Source organism: Propithecus coquereli, unplaced genomic scaffold, assembly GCF_000956105.1.
Source record: "Propithecus coquereli isolate 6110/MARCELLA unplaced genomic scaffold, Pcoq_1.0 Scaffold289, whole genome shotgun sequence".
In the NCBI taxonomy this organism is placed as follows: Eukaryota; Metazoa; Chordata; class Mammalia; order Primates; family Indriidae; genus Propithecus; species Propithecus coquereli.
In genome coordinates, this window is record NW_012148496.1 from 112,470 (window position 1) to 137,326 (window position 24,857).

Consider the following 24,857-nt stretch of genomic DNA (forward strand, 5'->3'; position numbering starts at 1 on the left):
CTCTTGCTCAGGCTGGTTTTGAACTCCTGAGCTCAAACAATCTGCCCACCTCGGCCTCCCAGAGAGCTAGGATTACAGGCGTGAGCCACCGCGCCCAGCCTGGAGGCTAAGTTCTAAACAGCTCTGAATTCCCCAGCTCTAGGCAATGTCCCTTTAACTAAATGTTTTTCTGTGAATGTCCCCTACCTCCCCCTAGGGACTGGAAGTTCCTGAAGGTAGTTCCTTATCCTTCCAGGCCCCCCCACTCCCTCTGGGACAAGGCTTGCCAATGGATGTGAGACAGATCCTGAAATCTCTCCTTAACTCAGGAAACATGCCCAGATTTTTTGGGAAATGTGATTCCTTTTTCACTCAAAATGATATGGTCATTAGGAGGATCACTCTTCTGTGCTTCAGTTCTAAAATGGGAATAGTACTGCATGCCTTACCTACTTCACCAGGACTCTGTCCCTACATGTGATAATAAAGTAGAACAGCCACAGGAAAGGCACAGGAGCTGATGACAGGAGGTATAAGGTCACTGGTGTCAGGAATGGTGCATGCACAGTAGTGAATCTGTGCTCTCAGAGGCCAGACGAGGGCCAGAAGCTCCCTTACTCAGCGTAGCAGTAAGAATGGGGAACTTCTACTCAGCAAGCTAGGGAACAAAGCAGAAGCAGAACAGAAGTTTGCAGAGGCAGTAGCAGAAAAAGGAACAAGCTCACATTTTCTCCATGTGTGAAAGAAATTAGTGGTTCCTTTAACAAAACAAGTGCTACTGTTATTGAGTTCATGCATTTGCCAAGCGTTCTTTCTCTCACTGGCAATTTATGTAGGAGTAGTGGGAAAAAGGATCACTGGTTTGTCTGTTTACTAGGCTATATGACCTTGAATAAGTTACTTAACCCTCAAGTCTTAGTTATCTGGTCTGTAAATTGGGGAAAACAGCACTTACCTTGAAGTTATTGTGAGAGTTCACGGGTATGAGCCACACAAATTGTCTAGCAATTATTAGTTACATTACAATACATTATAATCATTAGTTCCTGGCAATCCCTTATGCACATCTCTGGCTCTATGGAAAACAGTATGGAGATTTCTCAAAGAACTAAAAGTAGATCTGCCATTCAGTCCAGTAACTCCACGAGTAGGTATCTACCCAAAGGAAGTCACTTTATAAAAAAGACACCTGCACTCATGTTTATTGCAGCACAAGTCACAATTGCAAATATATAGAACCAACCTATAGTGCCCAGCAACTGATGCGTGGATAAAGAAAATATGGTGTCTGTGTGTGTGTGTATATAAAATATAAATTAAAAAATACATATATGTCATGGAATACTACTCAGCCATTAAAAAGCGTCAATGTCTTTTGCAGCAACTTGGATGGAATTGGACACCATCATTCTAAGTGAAGTAACACAAGAATAAAAAAACAAATACTGCATGTTCTCACTTATAAGTGGGAGCTAAGCAATGGGTATGCACGGTCATAGAGTGATTTAATGGACACTGGGGACTCAGAAAGGGGAAGGGTGGGAAGGGAAGGAAATGCAGGATGCAGAATTACCTGTTGAGTACAATGTACACTATTCAGGTGATGGGCAAATTAAAAGCCTAGGCTTCTTCACTATGCAATTTATCCATGTAACAAAAAACCAATTATATCACCTAAATCCACTTAAATAAAAAATGGGAAAAAGTGCAGATTCTAGGGCAGGCATGGTGGCTATGCCTGTAACCCTAGCACTTTGGGAGGCTGAGGCAAGAGGATCACTTGAGGCCAGGAGTTCAAGACCAGCCTGGGCAATATAGGAAGATCCTATCACTACAAAATATTTTAAAATCAGCTGGGAGTGGTGCCACACACCTACAGTCCTAGCTACTCAGGAGTCTAAGGCAGGAGGATCACTTGAGCTCAGGGGTTCAAGGCTGCAGTGAGCTATGATAGCACCACTGCACTCCAGCCTGGGTGACAGAGTAAGACCTTGCCTCTGGGGGGAAAAAATCCACACAGATTCTGAATCAGAAGGTCTGGGTTAAGGCCTGAGATTCTGTATTTCTAACAAGTTTCCAAGTAATCTGATATCACTGGTCCTTGGACCACATTTTGGGTCGCAAAATTGTAAAGTATCTCCACCTGAGGAGGCTCCACCAGCAAGAATGAATAAACTGAAATAATTGGCATAGAGAAATATGACCAGTGGAGAATCTTCAATGTCTGTGAGGCAATTGCTAGACTGCACCCTCATTTCTCCCCAGGAAAAGGCAGCTTGGATGAGGGTCAGAGGGAGAGCTCCCCCAACCTTTGAGAAGCTAGAATCTAGAGTCCCATTTCCCAAAGAAGTAGTGTTTGTTGAGTGAGACAGCACAAGCCCCACACCAAATACCAGCAAAGTTCACTTACCAAGGGAAGTTGGACCTCAGCTGGCTTTGGTCAAGGGGAAGCTGCCCCATTCTCTCTACCGTATGCCCTTTTTTCTACGTGCGTTCATTCACCAAGTCTTTACTGATGATCCACTAATAAATTACAAGTTCTGAGGGGTTCGAAGATGAACCAGATTTGGTACCTTGAGCTCCAGGGGGAGGAATTCACAGTGGGAAAAAGATTGTAAAACCAAGTACAATGTGAAGTGGTAAGTGCTAATATTAATAAAAGACATATGTACAAAGAGATGAGCCAACACAAAGGAACAATACTAACAGCTTCCTGGAGCAGCAGCCACTGGGGGAGCTGCATGAAAGATTCCTAATCTTTCCAAGTAAGGGCACCACTCTAAACAAAAAGTCCTTGCCAGAACCAGCCAGTGATGATAAACAAGTATGCGTTGATGCCTTGAAGCCCTTGATACCAAGACCCTATATTCTGGAGGCTCAACATGGGGAATGCTTCCTATGTTTGTGCCCCTAGTTTCTAGCTTTATATTGCAAGTAAATCTAAGGAAGCAAGAGACTTTTAGAGGATGAGACCCTCAAAAGGATGGAGGTGGCCATTATCTTATTTCAGAGAGCTTCAGTACCTGTATCCTATCCCCTGTGTCAGAACCCAACTGATCATTTCCCTAGTTATAGAAACATTTGAGTCTTTACCCTTTGTCATATTGACAAAGCTCTTAATTGGCTTGACCCATCACACTGCTAGATATAAAGGCTACAATCCCTAGACTAAGAAGTAGGTCTCCAGTTGGGGTAGGGAGGCTCAGCCAGTGTAGGAAGGGTAGAAGAACCAACAGCCTGCTCTCACCCGGCTCCATGTAGACCAGCTTTTAGGGGAACTAAGGAACTAATACTCAATCCCAATTTATTGTTTCCTTTTCTTCCATTTCATATGTAGGAAAACTTACAAGAGAAGCTTAAGAGCCTGAGGAAGCAGCTGAGGAAGAGACAGAAGAGATGGGGAGTGGAATCAGTGCTGAGGACAAAGAACTGGCCAAGAGGTCCAAGGAGCTAGAAAAGAAGCTGCAGGAGGATGCTGACAAAGAAGCCAAGACGGTCAAGCTGCTGCTGCTGGGTGAGTGAGATGGGAAGATGAGCCAGGAAAGGAGAGGGCAATGCTCCATCCTGCTTTCCCGAGGGTCCGTGGGTTCTAGCCCACCCCACGGGAAGGAGGAGTGGCAGGTCATTTTTCCAGTCTCTGGCTAGGGGATCAGGAGCTCTAGGGCTAGGTTAATATGGGGCCTGCACAGCCACCCCAAGGGGATCCAGAGTGCCAAAGCTATTCTGGAATATTTCCATTCCTCCTTGAACTAGGAATAGTGCAAGGGCCAGGATGAACCCACCCATCTCCAAATCTAACCAAACATAACATTTCCTTTCATCTTGGCAAATACTGAGAACCCTGGACTTGATAACATGTACCCAATCTGCAGAGAACTCGAGCCAAGGAATCTGAAGAGAACAAGACCTTCCCTCACCAATGGACTCAGAAGTCCCACCATACAATTGGTGCCACACAGTCCCAGGGATAGGTCCACTGGTTCTTGCCAAGTATACTGGTCCCTTCTTGCTTTCGGTAAAAATTATGGAAGTAGGGAGCCCTGAGTGAGGCAGAATGGAGTTTTTGTCTACAGCAGTCCCTTCCTGGCTTTCTATTCAGTACCTGTCTCTAAAGCCCCTGCCAGATGGGAGGATCATCAACTTGATGAGCTCCTAAGCAGATCACTGGTCTGGGCTGAGAAAAAAAAATCACCCCAATAAGTCAGTAAGTCAGTCAGGGAAATTGATCATGGCTATAAATAGAACCAAGTCAAGAAAATTTGGGACACTTGGCTTAGGGAAAAAACCAATGGTACTATAGAAGTAGGCTAGCTGGAGCAAGTGGGGTCTATGTAGCAGAAGACTGGCTGCCTGGCCTGGGTTTCCAAGCCCATGAGGGACCTGGGAACTGATGCACCAGGCTAAGGCACCTCTTTTCCCCCAGCTGGTCCATAGCACAGCCCTAAGGACACACTAAAGGGACATATTTCTGTAAGCTGGACCCAGACTCTAAGGAACTTAGGAGGTTACACAGGGGGAAAGAGATAGCAGGGCCACTGAGAGATCTTTTAAGCCTAAGCAGATTTCTTCTAGGTTCAGGATAAGCAGCTTAGAGGGAACAAGCACAGGCTAAGTAGGAGGAGGCTGAGGGCAGTATAGACTGAGAGAGGGTGGAAGGATATGTGAGTTTTTGATGGGGGAGAACAAAGTGTAAACGAGGACATTAGGACATTTTAGGCAATAAACGGAACCAGCAAAATGATGAAAAAATAGTATTTCAGTGAAATGATCCAGCTCTCTCCAGTCCTCCCCTAAGATCACTCTCCTTAGTCAAAAACAGGCAGAGAGGGCCGGGCGCGGTGGCTCACGCCTGTAATCCTAGCTCTCTGGGAGGCCGAGGCGGGCGGATTGTTTGAGCTCAGGAGTTCGAAACCAGCCTGAGCAAGAGCGAGACCCCGTCTCTACTAAAATTAGAAAGAAATTAATTGGACAACTAAAAATACACGGAAAAAAAATTAGCCGGGCATGGTGGTGCATACCTGTAGTCCCAGCTACTCGGGAGGCTGAGGCAGGAGGATCGCTTGAGCCCAGGAGTTTGAGGTTGCTGTGAGCTAGGCTGACGCCACGGCACTCTAGCCTGAGCAACACAGTGAGAAAAAAAAAAAAAAAAAAAACCACAGGCAGAGAGGAGAAATGAGGTAAAGGAATTCCCCTGAATCTGTTGGTGGAGGGAGGGACAGATTTTGGGAGATTTTGACCCCCAGCGGCCATTTGTAAATGTCTAGAGGTATTTTTGGTTGTCATATTGAGGGCAATGGGGTATTATTGGTCTCTAGTGGATAGCGGCCAGGAATCCTGCTAAACATCCTACGATGAACAGGACAGCCCAAAATGTAAGTAGTCTGAAGAAACTCTGGCCAGGCCGAACGGCCCGCCCTCAAGACAATGAGGGCAGCAATTATCCCTACGTGTTCTCCCCTCACCAGACTACCAAGCAAGCAGCGGGGCTGACTTCTCACAGGCCATCTCCTGGAAGGTTGGGGGAAATTGGAAGCATAAGCGTTTCTCCTTTCAGGTGCTGGGGAGTCAGGAAAGAGCACCATCGTCAAACAGATGAAGTGAGTAGGAACAAAGAAAGCCCCAAAGGACTGGGGTAGGGTGAAGCCAGTGGAGGTTCTGAGTGAAAGGCTCTTTAGCCTCAAGGAACTCAGGTATAAAGGTATAAAGGAATTGATTCTAATGCCCCTCATCTGTACACCTCCTGTCCCTAACCCTCCACTTTGAGACATCAGTAGGAACAGAGGGATGGGTTCTTATGACCCTTTAAATACTCCAGATTCCCAATCCTTTAGGTCTAGTTACTCAGGCCCAGCTAAAGACTGGGTGTTTGCCCCTTGCAGGATCATTCACCAGGACGGCTATTCTCCAGAAGAATGCCTGGAGTTCAAGTCTATCATCTACGGGAATGTGCTGCAGTCCATCCTGGCTATCATCCGGGCCATGTCCACCCTGGGAATTGACTATGCTGAACCAAGCTGTGCGGTATGTGATTGTTATGTGGTGACGGGTGGAAGCAGGAAAGGCTAATGAGAAGAAACAGAGCAGATACCAACAAACTGTGAGGGAAGATGGGTAAGGAAAATAGTTTTGTGTAACTAAAATCCTACTTGCTGAGCTTCAAATCTTTTTATTCAGTTCTGGAGAAGTAAGCAACTCCTACCTTCATAATAAATATTCTCAGCTTCATGTGCCTCTTTGGCCTTATTTTACCATTTAAATCGCTCCCGCTAGGCTGCTGACCATGGAACTTTCATAAGCTAAATCCCTAGTTCTAGTATTGGCCTTTTTCTAGCTTTAAATCATTGAGAAAACAAAAGTGAAGGTCAATCTGGCCTTTAAACTTCCAGTCTCCCTGCAGCAGAGGACCCATGTTTTATGGCAGTACCCTTTCGAACTAAGGATAGAAGCCAGAAACCCCAGAGAGGAAGCGGCTGGGACCTCTGCTGTCCTCTAGGAACCCCAGGGCTGGATATACTGCCACCCTCTACATGTGGGGAGCACACTCAAAAATTAATCAGCATGTTTTCTTAGAGAGAATCTTCACTGGAGACTGCTCTACCTCAGGCTTTGGCAGCAATGTAAATTGCTTTCCATTCAACAGTATTCCCAGAAGCCTCCTGGAAAGCTATTACTCCTGTGTAGTTCTCAGCCAGGTTTCTGCATTACAGGATGATGGGCGACAGCTCAACAACCTAGCTGACTCCCTTGAGGAGGGAACCATGCCTCCTGAGCTGGTGGAAGTCATCAGGAAGTTGTGGAAGGATGGCGGGGTGCAAGCCTGCTTCGAGAGAGCAGCAGAGTACCAGCTCAATGACTCGGCATCTTAGTAAGACTCTGATGGGGAGGGGGTATGAGGATGCTTAAGCAGGCTTCCAGGCAAAATCTTACCCAGCCTAAAAGTTCAGGCATTGAAAGCTGGAGATCCATAGACTGAATTCAGCCTGTACATCTGTTTTGTTAGGATTGAGTTGAGCAGTGTTTTACTGTGTTTGAGTTTAAAGCCACAGGGTTATCTGCCCTAAGTTGCCACCACTCTCTACTGCTTTACAGCAACTCACTGCAGCCTAGAAAGCTGAAGACACAAATGTTTAACAGAGGTGGTCTGTCTAGCCACCCTCAAACCTGTTCTCTTGAGTTGTACACTGAGCCCCTCCTTTCAGAACCATAACAAAGCCTTACAGTTCTGCCACACACACTCCCAGGAGACATGTGATTTATGGTGGCTCTTTCAGGGCAGAATTTTCTAGCAGGTAACCCAGGTTCTAGTTAGGCCACTAAGCAGAAATGAAAGTTTCCTACACCTAGAGCATCTTATGTCAGGATGCCAGGGCAGGGGACACAGAAATTGCCAGGGCAAACCAAAGGAAGGTGGTCAGGGATTAGAGAGAACCAATTTAGCAAAGTTGGTTCCAAAAAAATGAGCAACACACTTTATCAATCCTATCTCAGACAGTATGGGACCATAGACAAGCATGGGCTTCAAAGTCAAACAGACCTGAGTTTAACTCCCATCTGTCACCTAATCTTGAAATACTGTTACCATTTACCATCCCTGGAACACTCACTTACTAAGGCCAGTCACTGCTAGGTGCATTATGAACACTGTCTCAAGACCCTTTACCCACCTATACAGTAAGACTTAAAGGTAGACAGTACTTTTTATTATCCCCATTTTATAGATGAAAAAACTGAGATTCAGAGAAGTTAATTAACTTGCCCAAGGTCATATAAATGGCAGAAGCTAGTCTGAATTCAGGTCTCCTTGACTACAAAGCTGAGTATTTTTCACAATACACCACAGTGCCTCTTGACCCTGGGCAAGTTATTTAACTCTCCTGAATTTTTCTTTCATCTGTAAAATGGAGATATGAAATGTGAAGGCTTAGGAGCTTCCATGAGAATTTAAATGTGAAAATGCCTGGCATACAGTAGGCACTTGTGTTAATTGTTCTCCCTCCTTCCCTCAGCCATCTCACTTCACAGCTGCCTTCTTTCTCCCCCTCCTTCCCTGTTTATTTATCTTATTTTTTTTTGGAGACAGAGTCTTGCTGTTGCCCAGGCTAGAGTGCTCTGGAGTCAGCCTAGCTCACAGCAACCTCAAATTCCTGAGCTTAAGCAATCCTTCTGCCTCAGCCTCCCGAGTAGCTGGGACTACAGGCACGCGCCACCATGCCCGGCTAATTTTTTCTATATATTTTTGTTGTCCAGCCAGTTTCTTTCTATTTTTAGTAGAAATGGGGGGTCTCGCTCTTGTTCAGGCTGGTCTCGAACTCCTGACCTCGAGTGATCCTCCCACCTGGGCCTCCCAGAGTGCTAGGATTACAGGCGTGAGCCACCGCGTCCAGTCCCCCCGCCCCGCCCCTGTTTATTTTATGGTAACTTTCAAACCATACAGAAGTGGAATAATATAATAAATCATCTACCTTCAACAGTTATCAACTCATGGCTCCTCTAATTTCATTTTACCCCCATCCCCTACTGGATTATTTTGGAGCAAATCTCAGATATAATTTCATCCTAAAAATGTCTTACATATCTCTAAAATAGAGACTCTTTTAAAAAAATAAATCACAATGTCATCATCACACCTAAATAATTAATTCCTTAATATAAAATATCACCAAATTAGTGTTCAAATTTCCAATTATCTTAAATGTTTTTCCCCCAATTTGATTCAGGATATAAACAAAGTCCATGCATTGCATTGCTTCATGTCTCTAAATCTCTCTCAATCTTGCCTCTTGATGAAACTTTTAGCATCTTTAAACCACTAAATCTCATTCAAGGGTCTAGAAAGGCTTGCAGTCAGGCAAAACCCAAGAAAAACTTATTTGATTTGATTTAAATAAGATGGAACCTCTGCTTCAAATGGGCTTGTCCCTTATCCCATCCCCTACTTCCTTTATTAAGGACACAAGGGTTTGAAGGAAAGAATCCTAGATTTAACAATATGGCTTCTAGTCCTGGTTCTATCACCAAATTAGCTGTGTGACTTTGGGTAAGACCCTTTACCTCGGCTGTGGAAAATTTGTCATCAATACCAATCACTTTTCTATAGCTACCTAAACCAGCTGGAACGAATTACAGACCCTGACTACCTCCCTAATGAGCAAGATGTGCTACGGTCCAGAGTCAAAACCACAGGCATCATCGAGACCAAGTTTTCCGTCAAAGACTTGAATTTCAGGTGAATACATAGTTCCCTGGGGCACCTCAGATACACATGTGGTATCCCAAAAATGGGTATGGGCATGCTTCTTGGTCTTTGATGCAGCCTAACCTAAATTACTGTCCTACTTCACCAACCTTTCGGGGTGAACACCAAAGGCATGTGGGTCATATGTTAGGCATACCTATGAGAACAGCTGCTTCTTCCCTCAGGATGTTTGATGTGGGAGGGCAAAGATCAGAGAGAAAGAAGTGGATCCACTGCTTTGAAGGAGTCACCTGCATCATTTTCTGCGCAGCTCTCAGTGCCTATGATATGGTGCTGGTGGAAGATGACGAAGTGGTGAGTGGCCTTTGCACCAAGCAGCTTTGGTAGAACAAGTTCTCCCCACAACCGTTTCTCTAAGCCTTGTGTCACTCCAATGCCCTAACTTGGGTAATTTTGGCTAACAATGACAGTCTAGCAGCCCTCTAGCAGACCAATCAATGTCTCATGCAAATAACTCTAGAAAAACCTCTTCTTCTGTAGGTTCTAGGTGAGCAACTTAGAGCTCCAGATTTACTGCCAGTAAGCTTGGTCTCAGGTTAGAGGTTAGTATCACTTGGACATCACACAAAGCTCATAAGAGAAACTGAGTATTAAAGAGGTAAGGGATCATCACCTAGGTGATGCAAAGGAGTTACGCTTAGTACTCTCCCAAGTTGTCCAAGGAAGGAGATGAAGATGACAGAGCAAACAACATATGATGTGAATCCTCATGCCACATGACAGAAGGCTCACTTCAGAAGCCTAAAAATGTAGAGTGTCAACAAGAGGAAGGAGAGACTGTCAGGCCAGGTTTCTGACATACCAGTTAAATTGGCAACTGACTAGGTGAGTAGTTTTCTTGGACCTGTAGAATTCTACAATACAGGAGCTCTGCAGGACAAGTATCAGAGTGCAGCCAGTTACTTTCTCTCACTGTGAGATAGAGAATGTCGCAGGCATGGAAAATGTTAATTTCACATAAGCATCTGCTTCATGAATGGAGGCCCACAGTTTACTGATGAAAGATAAAACTCCTCTACTCCTACCCCTTGCTCTCTAGCTCTTTCTCTTCTTAACAGTAGTACAAGTTTACAGTAGAGTACTGTGAATATCTTCTAACCAAAATGTCTTACAGGGCTATTCACTTTCCAAGATCTCTTCTATCTTTAACCATGAAGTCTATGAGATCTTAAAGGGTTTTGCAGGAGTATTAACAATAAGGCTGCAAATTTGATTGTTCTTGCTTTATTAGAGGAAAAAAGACTGAGTCCAAGTTAGTTGATAGCATACTTCAAGACCCTCAAGGCCTGCTCCCTAAAAACAGGCTAGGCTGGGGGACTGGGAAACCTCTGAAGATACATAGCTCCACTTCTCACTCTCAGAGTAGCAATCAGAGAAGGAAACGAGAGCAGTAATGCTTATGATACGGCACTGGTAAATTCTTTAGCCCTCACCATGTGGCAAAGTATCCCTATCATGTTCCTATTCAAACTGAGAGCTGGGATCCCAACGACAGAAGCCTATCAAAATCATCCTGGAGATGCAAATGAACACATGCTAACTTGGGCCTCGTTTCAACCCTTGATCAGCAGTACTTATGGAATGTCAAAGTTCTTGGCTGTGCCCTGGCTGCTAAAAATCTGCATATACCAGACACTATCATGGACACTATATATACATGACCTCATTTAACTTTCACAATAACCCTATGAGATAAGGAAACTAAGTGAGACACAGAAAAGCTCAGTAATTTTCCCCAAGTCACACAGCTATTACAGTGATCGACCGGGGATTAGAATGAACTCACATCTCTTTGGCTTTACTCCACTACCTTAAAAAGAGATAGCTGTTCCCTGTCTTTCCTTTTACATTTGGAGCACTGGTCTTTCTAAGGGGAACAAGAACAGGAAATAGATATCCTATAAGCCCAATCTGATATTTTCAATGGTGTTTCCTCTTACTAGAATCGTATGCATGAGTCTTTGCATCTGTTCAACAGCATATGTAACCACAAGTTCTTTGCGGCTACTTCCATTGTCCTCTTTCTCAACAAGAAGGACCTCTTTGAGGAAAAAATCAAGAAAGTCCATCTCAGCATTTGTTTTCCAGAGTATGATGGTGAGTGTCAGGGGCTAGAGACAACAATAATGTCTTTTGGTAGTGACTGGTGATTGCCTCATTTTCTAGGCCAAGATGACATAAAGAAACTTGTCTTAGAGGAGAAACTTGAGCAGTTATGGGGTGTAAATTCAGATGTGTCCAGAATAGAGCAGACATTCAATGCAGGAGAGCCACTGACTGTCCAAATGATACCTACTGGAAACCCAAGGCTAAGACACAGAGACGCTTCTCAATTTCTCTGTTCAATTCAAGTGGGACACACTGGAGTACAACACAGAGAAACCTCCCTCCAAAAATAGGTCTCCAACTGCAGTTGTCTAACACAACATTTCAAGGATCAAGTCAGTCACCTAAAAAGTGAGCAACTAAGAAGCGTTAATTTATCCCATTTTTTCATTATTTTTCTGGAAAACCAGGGAACAACTCCTATGAGGATGCGGGGAATTACATCAAAAGCCAGTTCCTTGACCTGAATATGCGAAAAGATGTCAAAGAAATCTACAGTCACATGACCTGTGCTACAGACACACAGAATGTCAAATTTGTGTTTGATGCAGTTACAGATATTATTATCAAAGAAAACCTCAAGGACTGCGGGCTCTTCTAATCCTCACCATTCCTCAGGTATACCTTCTGTTAATATAAACAGGATTGGAATCTGGATAATTTCAAGCAGAAAATTATAGTCAATATACCATGACACAAAGAATGAATTCGTTCTCCTTTGGAGATAGAGTATGCATGATTGCAACTGCATCTCATACCTTCTTTTTAAAGTGGGATAGCTAGTGCAGTTTAAAGAGCTCAAGGCCAAGAGTCGGAAGACCCAGGTTCTAGTATTGGTTTTGCAACTTAATACAAAAATGTAAATACTTCATTTCTCTGAGACTTGAGTGCCCCAACTATAAAATGAAGATAACTTCCCTGCTTACTTCACAGGGTTATTCTGAGGAGCACACACATAACTGAAGGCACATAAAAGCTGTTGTGGTGAGAGTCACAGGAAGAAATCTTACATAAATGCTGCCATTTATGAAATTCAACACCTGCTTTTTAGAATAAATTATCCCAACTACCCAAGAAAAATGGCAAACCTCCCTACACTCTGCACAAAATTTTATAAACAAAACCTCAATAAACCTACCACTCCTTTTACTAACAGACCTCTATGTACCTTAGTTCAGAGATTTGGATCACTGGATAGGGGATATGAGTTTGTTAGATTCTAAGGCACACATCCAAAACTGGTTTTTGTTTTTTTTTTGACACAGGGTCTCACTCTGTCGCCTGGGCTGGAGTGCAGTGGCATCACCATAGCTCACTGCAACCTCAAACTCCTCGGTGATTCACCTGCCTCAGCCTCCTGAGTAGCTGGGCATACAGCTGCATGCCAATTTTTCTATCTTTTTTGTAGAGATGGGAGTCTCACTCAGGCTGGTCCTCAACTCCTGGCCTCAAATGATCTTCCCACCTTGGCCTCCCAGACTGCTAGGATTATAGGCGTGAGCCACTGTGCCCGACCTGTATCGTTTTTATTAAGCACAGATTATCCCTCTGTCCCCCAAGCTGTCAAACCAACTGAGTTTCCTTTATCTCTATAAATGTTTCTCAGCTATACAAAATACTTTCTGAATAAATTTAGGGGACATCAACAAACTCCCATTTAGAGTACTAATGATTTTATGGCTGCCACTTCTCTATCATACAATTTAGAACAATTCAAAAATTCTCATTTCAACTGCTACATGTTTCAGGAGAGCAAAAGACAGCTGAGCTTGTTTTAAGCACTGAAAATCTTCGCAGTTGGATCCATGTAGTGCTGGCATCTCCCCCAAACAGGCCAACAAGTAAATTATTCCTTTGAACTCCTTTGAGGGGAAATGAAGCTTGTATTTATCTTGACAGGAGGTGGTGAAGTCAAGTATAGATTAGCACTTACAACTACTAGTGAGGAAAGCTCTTGGCATCCAAGATTTAGTATATAAAAGAAAATGTCAATTAAAATGAAAATCTGTTCCTTGCCAGAAACATCCATTCACACTTAGGCTGCTACTAGCAGTATTAATACCAGAGAGCCATACGAGCTTGAAATAACATTGAATAAATCTGTAGCTGTTAAAATTAGAGTCCTTTAATACTCTTTCTGATTCCCCAAAGAGAAACCAAGAGAATTACCAGAGAAACTACTCTGGATACTGCCTAAAAAACTTAAGCCAAAGAAAAATCCGAGGCAAGACTTCCCATATTCAAGAGCTGTTCAGCTCACGCCTGTAATCCTAGCACTTTGAGAGGCTGAGGCAGGATTGCTTGAGCTCAGGAGTTCAAGGCCAGCCTGAGCAAGAGCGAGACCCTATCACTACTAAAAATAGAAAAAATTAGCTGGGCGTGGTGACAAGTACCTGTAGTCCCAGCTACTTGGGAGGCTGAGGCAGGAGCATCACTTGAGCCCAGGAGTTGGAAGTTGCAGCAAGCTATGATGATGCCACTGCACTCTAGCCAGGGTGACAGAGTGAGACTCTGTCTCAAAACAAACAAACAAAAGCTGTTCAGGGACTATTCTGAATAGCATGGTCCAACCATCACTGACCTGTTCACTTTAACTCAACATACGGGGGTTCTGAGTCTGTTTTGTATCATGCGTCCCTCTGGCAGTCTGATGAAACCCATGGACCTCTTTTCAAAATGCATAAAATAAAATTTAGAGAATTACAAAGAAAACCAACATACTAAATACAGTTCTACCCTAAACTCTCTGCAGCTATGAAACCCCAGGTTAAGAACTGTCACTACAGATAGGATCTTTTCTATTCAGTCCCTGAACATAATTTATCCCATTTATTCCACCTCCATACAGGATTGCCACACCCAGCCTCAAACAGGAACAGATTATTGCCTCTTTTATTACCTCTTCCTTGTTCTTCGAATCTAGGTGGAAACTGGATAATGGGCCAAACTATAAAAGTGTAACACAGGTTCTTTGTTTATCAATGCTCACACAGAACCTACCCTATAGTTCTAGTATGAAAGCAGAGCCAGTGGAACAGGTCTTCTGGTAGACCAATTAAAAATCTCTAATAGAATAAAATGGGGTTGTATTTTACTCCTCTTCTTTTTTTCTGGTAGATATCCCAACATTTAATTGGTTTATAAACAAATTCACACAGGCCACCTTATATTAACACTTTGTAAAAAGTTCATCTTAGAGGATGGAGTTTAACAGCAGTTAAAGCAACACATTCTACAGCTGTTTTTTAACTTAGGTTATTTTTCTCTCATGGACATTCTGACTGCGCTCATGAAAAGTTCTCTGTATAAAATGGCTGCAAGAAACATTAAAACCAAAATTAAGCCATATACTTTGCTGTCTTTCTCTTCTTTTGCCTCATTTTAAATTCACCCTGTACTGTTGAATCTTACATACCTTTAGAAGCCATCAGAAATTGTTTTTTTTTTTAATAAGGTCAGAAACAAATATTCAACCCTATTTTCTAGTACTACAACCTTAATTCTTAGAAGGCTAAAATTAGAAGGAACTGAAAAATACTCCAGGCCCATCACTAGCAATTTACAGATAGGCAAGTGAGGTCCAGGGAGGTAGCATGTCTTCATTAAGATCATACTGCTAGAAAGTAGCAGAACTATCACTCCAAAACAGGTCTTCTGAGTCCGAAGCCAGTGGTGATATCATGCTACCAACAGCCCACCATACACTATAAAGTCAAAGTTAATTTCTCATTCTTCTAAGCTCCTCCCATTCCCAATCAAATTCTTGGTTATGTTTTAGTTATTATGCCATCTCTAAATCATGGATATTTGACAAAACCAGCTCTAAACTAAGACAAAGAGATCTCAAAATGAAATGTGAAAATTGCATACAATCACAAAAATATAAATAAGTTTGCTTGTTTGTTAAAAGTATAATTTCCTGCTCATACCCTTGGAGGGCAGAGACTATAATGTACTTCCTAGCATAGCATGATTGAAGAGACACTGTTAACAATAAACCAAATATAAATTAGGTTACATTTCACATAAATCTGATGACAGTTTTTTTCTTTTCTAACAAAAATACAGTATGTTTGACACAAAAGGGCGAATACTGAATGATCCCACTTACACGAGGTTACCTAAAATAGTCAAATTCACAGAGGACGGAAAGTAGAATGACGGTTGCCAGGGGCTGGGGGAAGGAGAATGGGGAGTTAAATGTTTTAATGGGTACAGAGTTTCAGTTCACAAAGATGAAAAAATAGTTCTGGAGATAGAGGGCGTTGATGGTTGTGCCACAATGTGAATGTATTTAACGCCACTGAACTGTATACTTAAAAATTATTAAGATGGTAAATTTTATCACAATTTAAAAAATGAAAAAAAAAACACTGTAATTGGAAGTTTGCTTTTATATTTTCTGTGGATAAAGAATGGATAAAAGCACAAAAATTCAGTCTGAAAAGCTATATAAAAGACACATTAACATGTAACAGTTCCTACTCTGATAATAAAATTCACATGTACCCCAAATATTCCAAATAAGAGTACTCCCTTCCATTCCTATGGTGAGACATAACACATTGAAAACCCACTCTATACTTGGAGATGTGCCGTAGACCAAAGTGTGCCGGCCATGCTGGGTGGAGAAGGTGGTGAAGGGTGAAGAGCTCTTACCTCCCACTGCCCTCTCTACCCGGCACAGCCCCCGGAGCACAGATTCCAGCAGGACTTCGGTGTTGGGCCAGGGACTGCAAGTGTGACAGAGCCTCTGGTGGTCCTGCTAGGTAAAAGCGTGAAGACGTTTCTGTGAGGTCAGACAGACATACTGGAGATTGAAGAAGGAAACTTTTCTGCTTTTTGCCCATGAAAAAGTAAGCACTAGTATGAATAGATAATAGAGAACTGGATTTAAATGCAAAACAAAGCAAAGACCTTTTCACCCTGCTTTACAAACTCTAAAGCAATTTATGGTTCAACTTCATTTCAGGTCTTTGAATGAATGAATATGGGCAAAGTGACGCTGTGAAAAGACTGCCAGCTACAAGGAATACATTTGTTGGTGTTGCCTTAGGATAGTACTTTTTTTTTGCAGTGCAGTATTATCATGAGTATCACAAAGAACATTTATAAAGCACTTTCAAGTATGTTATTTCTACTTGGTGAGAACCCGAGTATCACAGCTGGAAGAAATAATTTAATCTAGTCCATCTTTAGGTAAGAGATGAGGGATGTAAGCCTGAAAGTGACCTACACAAGATTTTTATAGCTAGTTGGAAGCAGAGAAAAGACCAGAACCCAGCTCTCCAAACAAGTCTCCAATCTCATAAGATTCTGAGAGGTCTCAGGACCTTTATCCTACATGAGCAAGTATAAACAGAAATAACAGGTAATTTCTTGTTTTGTTATCTCTACTGGGAATCTCTCTTACCTATAATTTAAGCCTCTTAGGAAAAATGTCTGGATAGCCCAAGGAGTATTTTGGGGGAGGACGTAGAGGATGGGAGGAGATAGATAAACCAGGTTGTACAAAACTTAATATTCCAGCTATCAAAGATCTTACGGTTTACTGAATGCTAATACACTGGGATGTGTAATGCTGGGATAGTGTATCCTAGCAGTGTATTCATATATATTTATATTTATTTCTGCTACCTTGTGATTCCCACTGGATTTCAGAAGAAAACATTAGCATTGGACATACAAAGATTTTTACATTTGACTGAATCATTCCCTTTTTACCCCTTCCCAAACCATTTCAAAAATTTGACTTTCATTCCAAAGTTTAGAGCTAGCTAGCTTTACTTTATCCACCAACTGTAATAAATACTCAAGTTATTTACATATAGTCACCTCTGTCAGAGGATTTTCTTTTATCCTTAATTTCATGTGTGTACCTTTTAGTTTTCACTGCATTTAAATAAATGAAATAAAAACAAATGTTTGGATACCCCAAGTTTCTTGTTTTGTCTCAATTTTGTATAAAAACCAAATGCTCTTTATCTAAACTGAAGGAATGTTTTTTGACCAAGCAGTCCTAATTTTTGGTGGAAGCCTCTTTAACTAAGCTATGTATGAAAGGTACTTCTTATTGGCAAATGAATAATAACTCATCATTCACTAGTGATTTTGAGGTCATGTTTGTGTTGAAATTATTTTTTAATTTGTGTTGATCTTTAATACAGGTTGGGCATCCCAAACCAAAAAATCCAAAATCAGAAATGCTCCAAAATCAGAAACTTTCTGAGTGTCAACATAACGCTCAAAGGAAATGCTCATTGCAGCATTTTGGATTTCAGATTTTCAAATTTGGGATGCTGAATCAGTAAGTATATAATGTAAATATTCCAAAATCTGAAAAAAATCCAAAATCTGAAACACTAGTCCCAAATGCTTCGGGTAAGGGATACTACTCAACCTGTATTAGGTCCTATTCAGTTGTCCCCAAATGTTGGCCCAAGTTGGCTCCATCAAAGAGGAATTTATTAAAAAATATACATTCCCAGGACCTGGCTAAGACATTTTAATTTACTAGGGTTTAGTCTGGGAACCTGTATAGATTCATCATGCACCTCAGGTATCTACTGCTACATAAAATTCCTTATTACATCTTATTCCTGAGAAGACTTGCGTCAGGCCAGGCCTAGGCCTGACGTAGTATCAGGAAAAAAAAAACTGCCCTTGCCTTACTGCCTTGACTTGTTCTGAAGTACGTGTCGTCCTCAGAAGTAACTCATTAAGGGGTGGGGGGCAGAGGGTGGATTTTAAAAGCTAAACAAAGATAAAGGAACAAAGACCTTGACTATCCTAGAAGTTAGTTCTCCAGTGCCTCACAAAACCTTTCTTTTACTCCCTGATTGTTGACAGCAAAGTTAACTTTCAATTTTTAGGCCTCTAAACAGCCTGCTTTTTTTCTCCTGTGATTGTTGGCAGCAATATAACAAAATATGATGCTAATAAAAATATGTGAAGAGCTGTGGCTGGTCGAGGTCAGATCTCTGATTTGTACTATGAATCCTGAAGTAGAACACAGTAATTATACTGCAATACCAGCAAACTAATTTTTTTTTTTTTTTTGAGAAAGAATCTGCCTCTGTCACCCTGGGTAGAGTGCAGTGGCATCTTTGTGGCTCACTGCAACCTCAAATTCCGGGGCTCAAGCAATCCTCTACATCAGCCTCCTGAGTAGCTGGGACTACAGGCGTGCACCACGATGCCAGGCTAATTTTTCTATTTTTCATAGAGATGGGGTCTCACTCTTGCTCAGACTGGTCTGGAACTCCTGAGTTCAAGCAGTCCTCCCTCTTCGGCCTCCCAGAGTGCTAGGATTACAGGCCTGAGCCACCCCGCCCAGATGATAATTGTTCTTAAAGTCAGTATTACATATGAAAAGGAAAGACTCCACAAGTATTAAGACTGAAGGAAATTAGTGCTGTTTTAGGTTTGTTCAAATGAGGACTGTGATTTTTTTGAACATCTGAAAGGGAAAAAAAAAAAAATCAACCAATGGCAGGTTATTAATTGGCATGCAAGACTGACTTTACCTTATATGTAACTGTAATACAGCAAGGAGTTCCGTAACATATGCTAAGCTAATCAATAAATACTACATATGAAGTAACTAGTTAGGCCAAGGAAGCAATGTCCAAAGAAAGTCACAGCTACGAGTCAGAGAATAGTGGCCTGGATGTAAGAATATAGGGTGAGTGAATGAATTAAGAAAAACCAGCAGTTATTTTTCAATTGTCTAAAATGTACATATAACACAAACAGAATACATATGAGAATTAAAAAACAAGGCCAGAAAATAGTTTTTAAAAAATTTGGTCCATCTATTCTTAGATTGAAGCACCTTGTGAAAAATAATCCATCAGTGAAAATAATAAAATGATATACTGAACTAGAGATTTAGAATTCTAACAGTCCAAGATGCAAATGTCACTTCAAGATCCACTTATGAATAATCAAATAATCGTAAAGGTTTTTGGAATTTTCACACCAGGAGGTGGAATCTGCTGCAAGTCTGCATTCATAAGGTTAGGGAAGACTGTTCATTCAGGAGAGTAATTCCTCTTTACCTAGGGACTAATGATTGGCAATTTATACTGCCCCAGGTTTTAATAAGGAAAAGATGTGGCTGTCAACAAAATAGAGCTACGGTCATAATCTTTCCCACTAGGGTCTATTTACTGTTCTATATTCGTTAATTTTCTTATATATGATGACTTCTCAGATGGTCCAAAGCCTGGCCACCTTAATTCTGAAACATTATCCATCACAAATCTCCAGCATTCTGTAGAGAATACACACGCAACTTTGAGCTTCTTTCATTACAAATATTGATCCTTTTTTTCAGGTTAGTAGAATGGATGTTTCACCCCACATTCTGATTCTGTTATAAGAAAAGATCTTTTATTTCAAATACAAATTAGTGATTTATAAGCCTATCTGATAAACAGAATCCCCTCTTAAAAATTATAGATTGCCAGCCCACCAGCCAAGTCAATCTCTGATATGGGTCCAAGTGATTTTTACTTAACTCATATTTGAAAGCCACTGCTTTAAACTGCCTCCCTGCGTCCTCAAGGAATGTGCATTTTAGATACGTTATTTGGGATGTTGGAGTAAGGGCTGATCTTCATGAAAATAGAGAACAAATGCAAATGGTATAGAGGCAGAAAAGTGGGGAACTACTATTTTTCATTAACAGAAGGGCTAAAAAAAGTGAACATATCAAACACATTCAAATGAAAATACAAAATGCATTTCAAAGTAAAATTAATTTTTTTGGATTACTTGTTATTTTAGATTATCAACAACACCATTCCATTAGCCCAGAATATAAAAAGACTACAGATGAAAACAATAATCCACCAGTTCTCATTTCTAGATGATCCTATATTACAGAAAACAATAAGGAAAAGACATATTCAAAATGAATAAGAACTATCAACCCTATTACATTGTGGGTATTAAGTCAATCACCAATTAAAGATGATAATTTTTTCTTTCAGATCAAGTTTTCTCATCCCTAAAGAAAATTCTGCTAGATAACAATTATGCCATCTGCATAGTTACGATTTAAAGAATAAAGAAAAAAAAAAAAAACTATCAACAAAGGCACTGAACTGCTGTGGCTCGCTTTGTTTTGATGACCACCAACCTTTTTTTTTTCTTTAACTAGCAAAAGGTCACATCAAAAGATGAAATGGAATCCAATCCAAAAAGACTGGATCCCAAAAGGCACTGCTCAAACTACTGATTTGAAATGCTCAAATGCACTTTCTTCATTTGCCTTCCTTCCCCCAATGGACTATTCAATATTTAATGACATTTGCTGTACATTATACAAAAGAACCTGCAGGGTGAAATGAAGTTACTCTCCACATAAGCAAAATGTAAATCTGGAAAATGGATTATGACTGCATGTCACCTGTACATAGATATGACATAAACCCAAGATTCAACAATACGATTACACCAAAGGACTAGACCTTCAGGAAATCCTTCTACCTAAACCCATTCTCAAACAAAGGCCAAAGCACACTCAGCAGGGGCAAAAAGAAACAGAAGACAGTATTTCCAGAAAAGACTAGTTACAAAGGGGAAGAAACCTGGGCTCTTTACTCAGCATTTTAATACTTCTGCCACCTATAACAGATTAAAATCTATACACACGACAAAGTGGAAAAAAGTCCCAAAATGCAACAGTTTTAGCAAAAGAACGTACTGACCAAGGATTACTACAGTTAACATTGCTACAGTAAAAACAATGGCAAACAGGGATTTGGCACCACGTTTACAAAGTAAAAGCATGCACTGTTAATACACTTTAGATGTCTCCCAACAGAAAAGGCCATGAAGATGGAAAACAAGGTGCAACTTGTACAAATTCCCTATCAACTGAGACAAACAAGCAAGAATCAAAGTGGTCAATGTAGTAAATATGTAGCAGCAAAGTCACTGGTTCTTTTTGGAATTTAGCAATTTGCATTTCTGATCGGCAGCTGCCATGGGCGTGTCAGTATCCAAGAAGCTAACTTTATCATACCACATCAGCATTTATCCAATAATTTGGTAATCAGCATAAACAAGGTTAACCTTCAACCATAAGCTTCAAGAAGAGAGCTAGAATTCTTACTGCATAACTCTCCGATGTAATTACCTTTTAGAAACCATAAGGTACTTTGAGCAGTATAGTAACATAAATTTCATCCAAAAAAGCTATATTTATAATCCCAATAACTGGAAAGAATTTTAAGTAATTATGGCAATATATTCTGACCATACCAAGAGTTAAAAACAAAGAGTTCCTACTAAGAGGAATATTTTCAAGATGATCTGGTCATACCATATGCATAGTTAAGATTATTTGTGTTTTAATAAAGATTCTTTTGCAAACAAAGAAATAAAATTTAGTAAAGTTATTCTCTTGATGAAAAAAATTTGAAAATGACTACTGGTGGTTTGTTAAGAAGGGGGGAAAAAAAGTAAGCTACATATTGAAGTTCTGGAATGCAGCACCTCAACTTCACATCTGCCCTAAATATTTGAGATTATGAAATCCAAGTGATGTCTTGATGATCAAATCATACTTTATAGTTGTTCCAATTCCAATGTCTGACTTTAGCATCTCGTGTCAATTAAAAGTTCCCTAATACAGAAGATTGTGCTAAAGACTGCTAAGATTCTGCATGCTGCTGCCATTCCCTGGTCCCGTTCATGCTTTCAGCTGCCCGATGAGACAGCAAAAGATGTCTGGTCTCAACACTCCACACTGCAGTAACTAGAAAAGAAGAACATTATTAGTTAGAAAAAGTTTACAAAGCTAAGAGACATCACTATAGCACTATAACTAAATTGTCTGAAGTTTTACCTTTCACTCACATCCATGCTCTTCAATAAAGTCCACATTCCTTTAAGTTGTTTTTAATGATGACATCTGTAACAGCATCAAAAACAAACTGCACATTTTTGGTGTCTGTGGCACAAGTGAAGTGAGTGTAGATCTCCTTGGTATCTTTTCTTCTGTTCAGATCTTCAAACTGGCACTGGATATAAGCAGCTGCCTCTTCATATGTATTTGAACCTAAAAGAGACACCCAATATTCTTGGTTTAAATTATAATGGCTCCCTGAACTCAAATGGTCATTACCATTTACTTATGAAGAGAAGGAACACGACCCACTTAAATATGGACAGAATTCTGTATTTCGATAATCATCAGGCTTTTCTATAATTTAATTATTCATGAGAACAGATTCTCATTGTAACTAAAATAAAATCATCACACAAAAGATTAAGGAAAACAAACTAAGTTTTTCTCACCCCTTTCACTTAGATGTTTCAGCTTAAAAAAATCTAGAAAGTATAAAAGCAAACTAGGGAAGTAGGAAGGTGCATTTCTAGAGAACATAATTATTTAAAATGTCAGAAAGAGGCTATGCTCCTTGGAGTGATCTTGAAATAAACAATCCAAAGGGTTAATTCATTCTTCTTTTCAAAATTATCCCACCATTTTAACAGGGTTTAGCCTCAGAGCCTTAGGGAAATAATTTAAATAATCAAAGGCAATACACTTTAAAAGGGTGAATTTTATGGTTGTGAATTAATCTCTCAATAAAGCTGTTATTTTTTTAAAAGGGGGCGGGTGGCAGGAACCAAAAGAAAAGCCTGTCTTCAACAACATTTGTCATTAACATTCTTAATCGCCTGCTTTTTACACCATCTTCTCTAGGTATGGAGCCTTTGGAGTAGCCTTAGAAACTAGATGCATAAGCTCTTGTCTCTTAGAATAAAAAGAAAGAGAAATAAAAAAAAAACCAAAAAGAAACTAGATGCAAAGCCAGGGAAACTCAACAATACAGTTATTCCAATAAACTAGAGACTATTTTCAGTAACATTAAGCATGACAAAAAATATCAACAACTAAGTAAATAAAGAAGACTAGATAACAAAGAGCTTAAGAAAGGAAGGAATATTAATTAAGCAAAATATTTAAAGAACTGAAAGAAGGCAGCTTTGTAGGTGCTTGAAGTAAAGGTTTCTTGAAATCTGTAGCACAACCTCTGTAAATGAAAGGAGGCAGATAAGTGACAAGTGGATTTCACCAAGAAGAACAGGCACTAATAGCTGGTAAATCAGGACTGTGTGCACCCTTAAGTACAACGAAGTCAATGGAGAATAGGCTTGGAAGTTCACAACAAAAAATGGATATGATATTGAAGCCTCTTTGCTTTGTGGGAAGACTCCCAGCTGTGCCTTCAACATAAATGTCAATCCTTTTAACTTGTTTTACATAAGATTTCTCTCCCGATCTTAAAATTTGGCTGCTTTCTTTAAACTCACCTAATTCTTACCTGCCCCGTTCCTTATTCTCAAAAGAACATCACATTTCCAACTTCCCTGAGGAAACGCAAGCCATGAGAATTAAACTACATCTCAACTTTTTAGCCTGCCACCTCACCTGAAAAGTTAACTATGTACACTTATGTGTGCCTCTGGTCTTAGAGGTATCTTCCTTCCTACTCAAAAATCAATTGCTCTAGCTAGATTCTTTTTTTTTTAATTAATGATTTAATGAGGGAAATTCACGTAACATACATTTAACCATTTTAAAGTATAATTCAGTGGCATTCAGTGTATTCACAATGTTAGTTTCAACAGTTTTTCACTGCCCCAGGGAAACACCCATACCCATGAAGTGTAATCAATCCCCACTCTCTCCACTCCCCAATGCTCTGGTAACTACCAATATGCTTTCTTACTCTACGGATTTGCCTATTTTGGACCTATCATATAAAAGGAATCACACAATATGTGACCTTTTGTTTGGCTTCTTTCACTTAGCATAATGTTTTCAGGGTTCATCCTAGTTGTAGCATCTATTGTTCCTTTATATAGGTCAAAAATATTCATTGTATGTATATACCACAATTTGTTTATCCATTTGTCCTACCTAGACTCTTAATTCCTTTTTTCCCACCTGCTTGTATGTAAATCCTGCTCCACCAATTACCTCTGCTTTTCCTAACTTCTCTTTTGCTTTTAAGATCTTACCCCTAAATCTATAAACATTCTTAAATCTCTCCTTTCTCTTTAATCCATACTGCTCGAGTAGCCTATATTTGTCTTCATTTCTTCACTTCCTACTCAGTAACTCACTCTACCCAGCTCTATTCTCGCCATTCCACTGACACTGCTCGCAGTAACAGTCAACAGCCTCCTAACTTCTAACTCCAAAGGCCATTTTTCAATGTGTATCTTACTTTATTTTTCTGCACAACATGGTTGACTAAAATATTTAGTCAACTCACTTTTAAAGCTCTCCTTTTGATTTTTATGATACTTTGGCTGTCCTGGGTCTTCTCTCTGTATGCTTTACAAACTTTTCTTTCTCCCCTGCCAATGGAGGCTGGTCCCCTCTCTCATTCTGTCTGTGGTTCTTTTCTCTCCTCATTCTATAATATCATCTCCCTAGGTCATTTCATCCATTTTCTTTTTTTTTTTTTTTTGAGAAAGAATCTGCCTCTGT

At 40.5% G+C, this 24,857-nt stretch overlaps 2 protein-coding genes across 3 annotated transcripts in view; one reads left to right on the top strand and one right to left on the bottom strand.

Moving 5' to 3' along the window:
* Positions 1–3,154: 3,154 nt before the first annotated feature.
* Positions 3,155–12,035, top strand: GNAT2 (guanine nucleotide binding protein (G protein), alpha transducing activity polypeptide 2). 2 transcript variants are annotated; one of them, XM_012648532.1, is made up of 8 exons: positions 3,155–3,493; positions 5,534–5,576; positions 5,859–6,000; positions 6,687–6,844; positions 9,077–9,205; positions 9,400–9,529; positions 11,179–11,332; positions 11,752–12,035. In XM_012648532.1, the coding sequence occupies exons 1-8, from the start codon at positions 3,376–3,378 to the stop codon at positions 11,940–11,942; spliced, it is 1,065 nt and encodes a 354-aa protein (XP_012503986.1). In that variant the 5' UTR covers positions 3,155–3,375; the 3' UTR covers positions 11,943–12,035. The 2 variants fall into 2 exon arrangements, with proteins under 2 accessions (XP_012503986.1, XP_012503984.1); XM_012648530.1 differs by having other exon boundaries at positions 3,376–3,493; positions 6,672–6,844; positions 11,752–11,942.
* Positions 12,036–20,938: 8,903 nt separating this feature from the next.
* GNAI3 (guanine nucleotide binding protein (G protein), alpha inhibiting activity polypeptide 3) overlaps positions 20,939–24,857 on the bottom strand; it is a 70,003-nt gene continuing 66,084 nt past the window's right edge. The window contains exons 7-8 of the mRNA XM_012648493.1: positions 22,200–22,412; positions 20,939–22,109 (exon numbers count right to left, since the gene is read on the bottom strand). Of these exons, the coding sequence (XP_012503947.1) occupies positions 22,222–22,412 (191 nt within the window). The 3' untranslated portion in view covers positions 20,939–22,109; positions 22,200–22,221. The remainder of the gene's footprint in view (positions 22,110–22,199; positions 22,413–24,857) is intronic.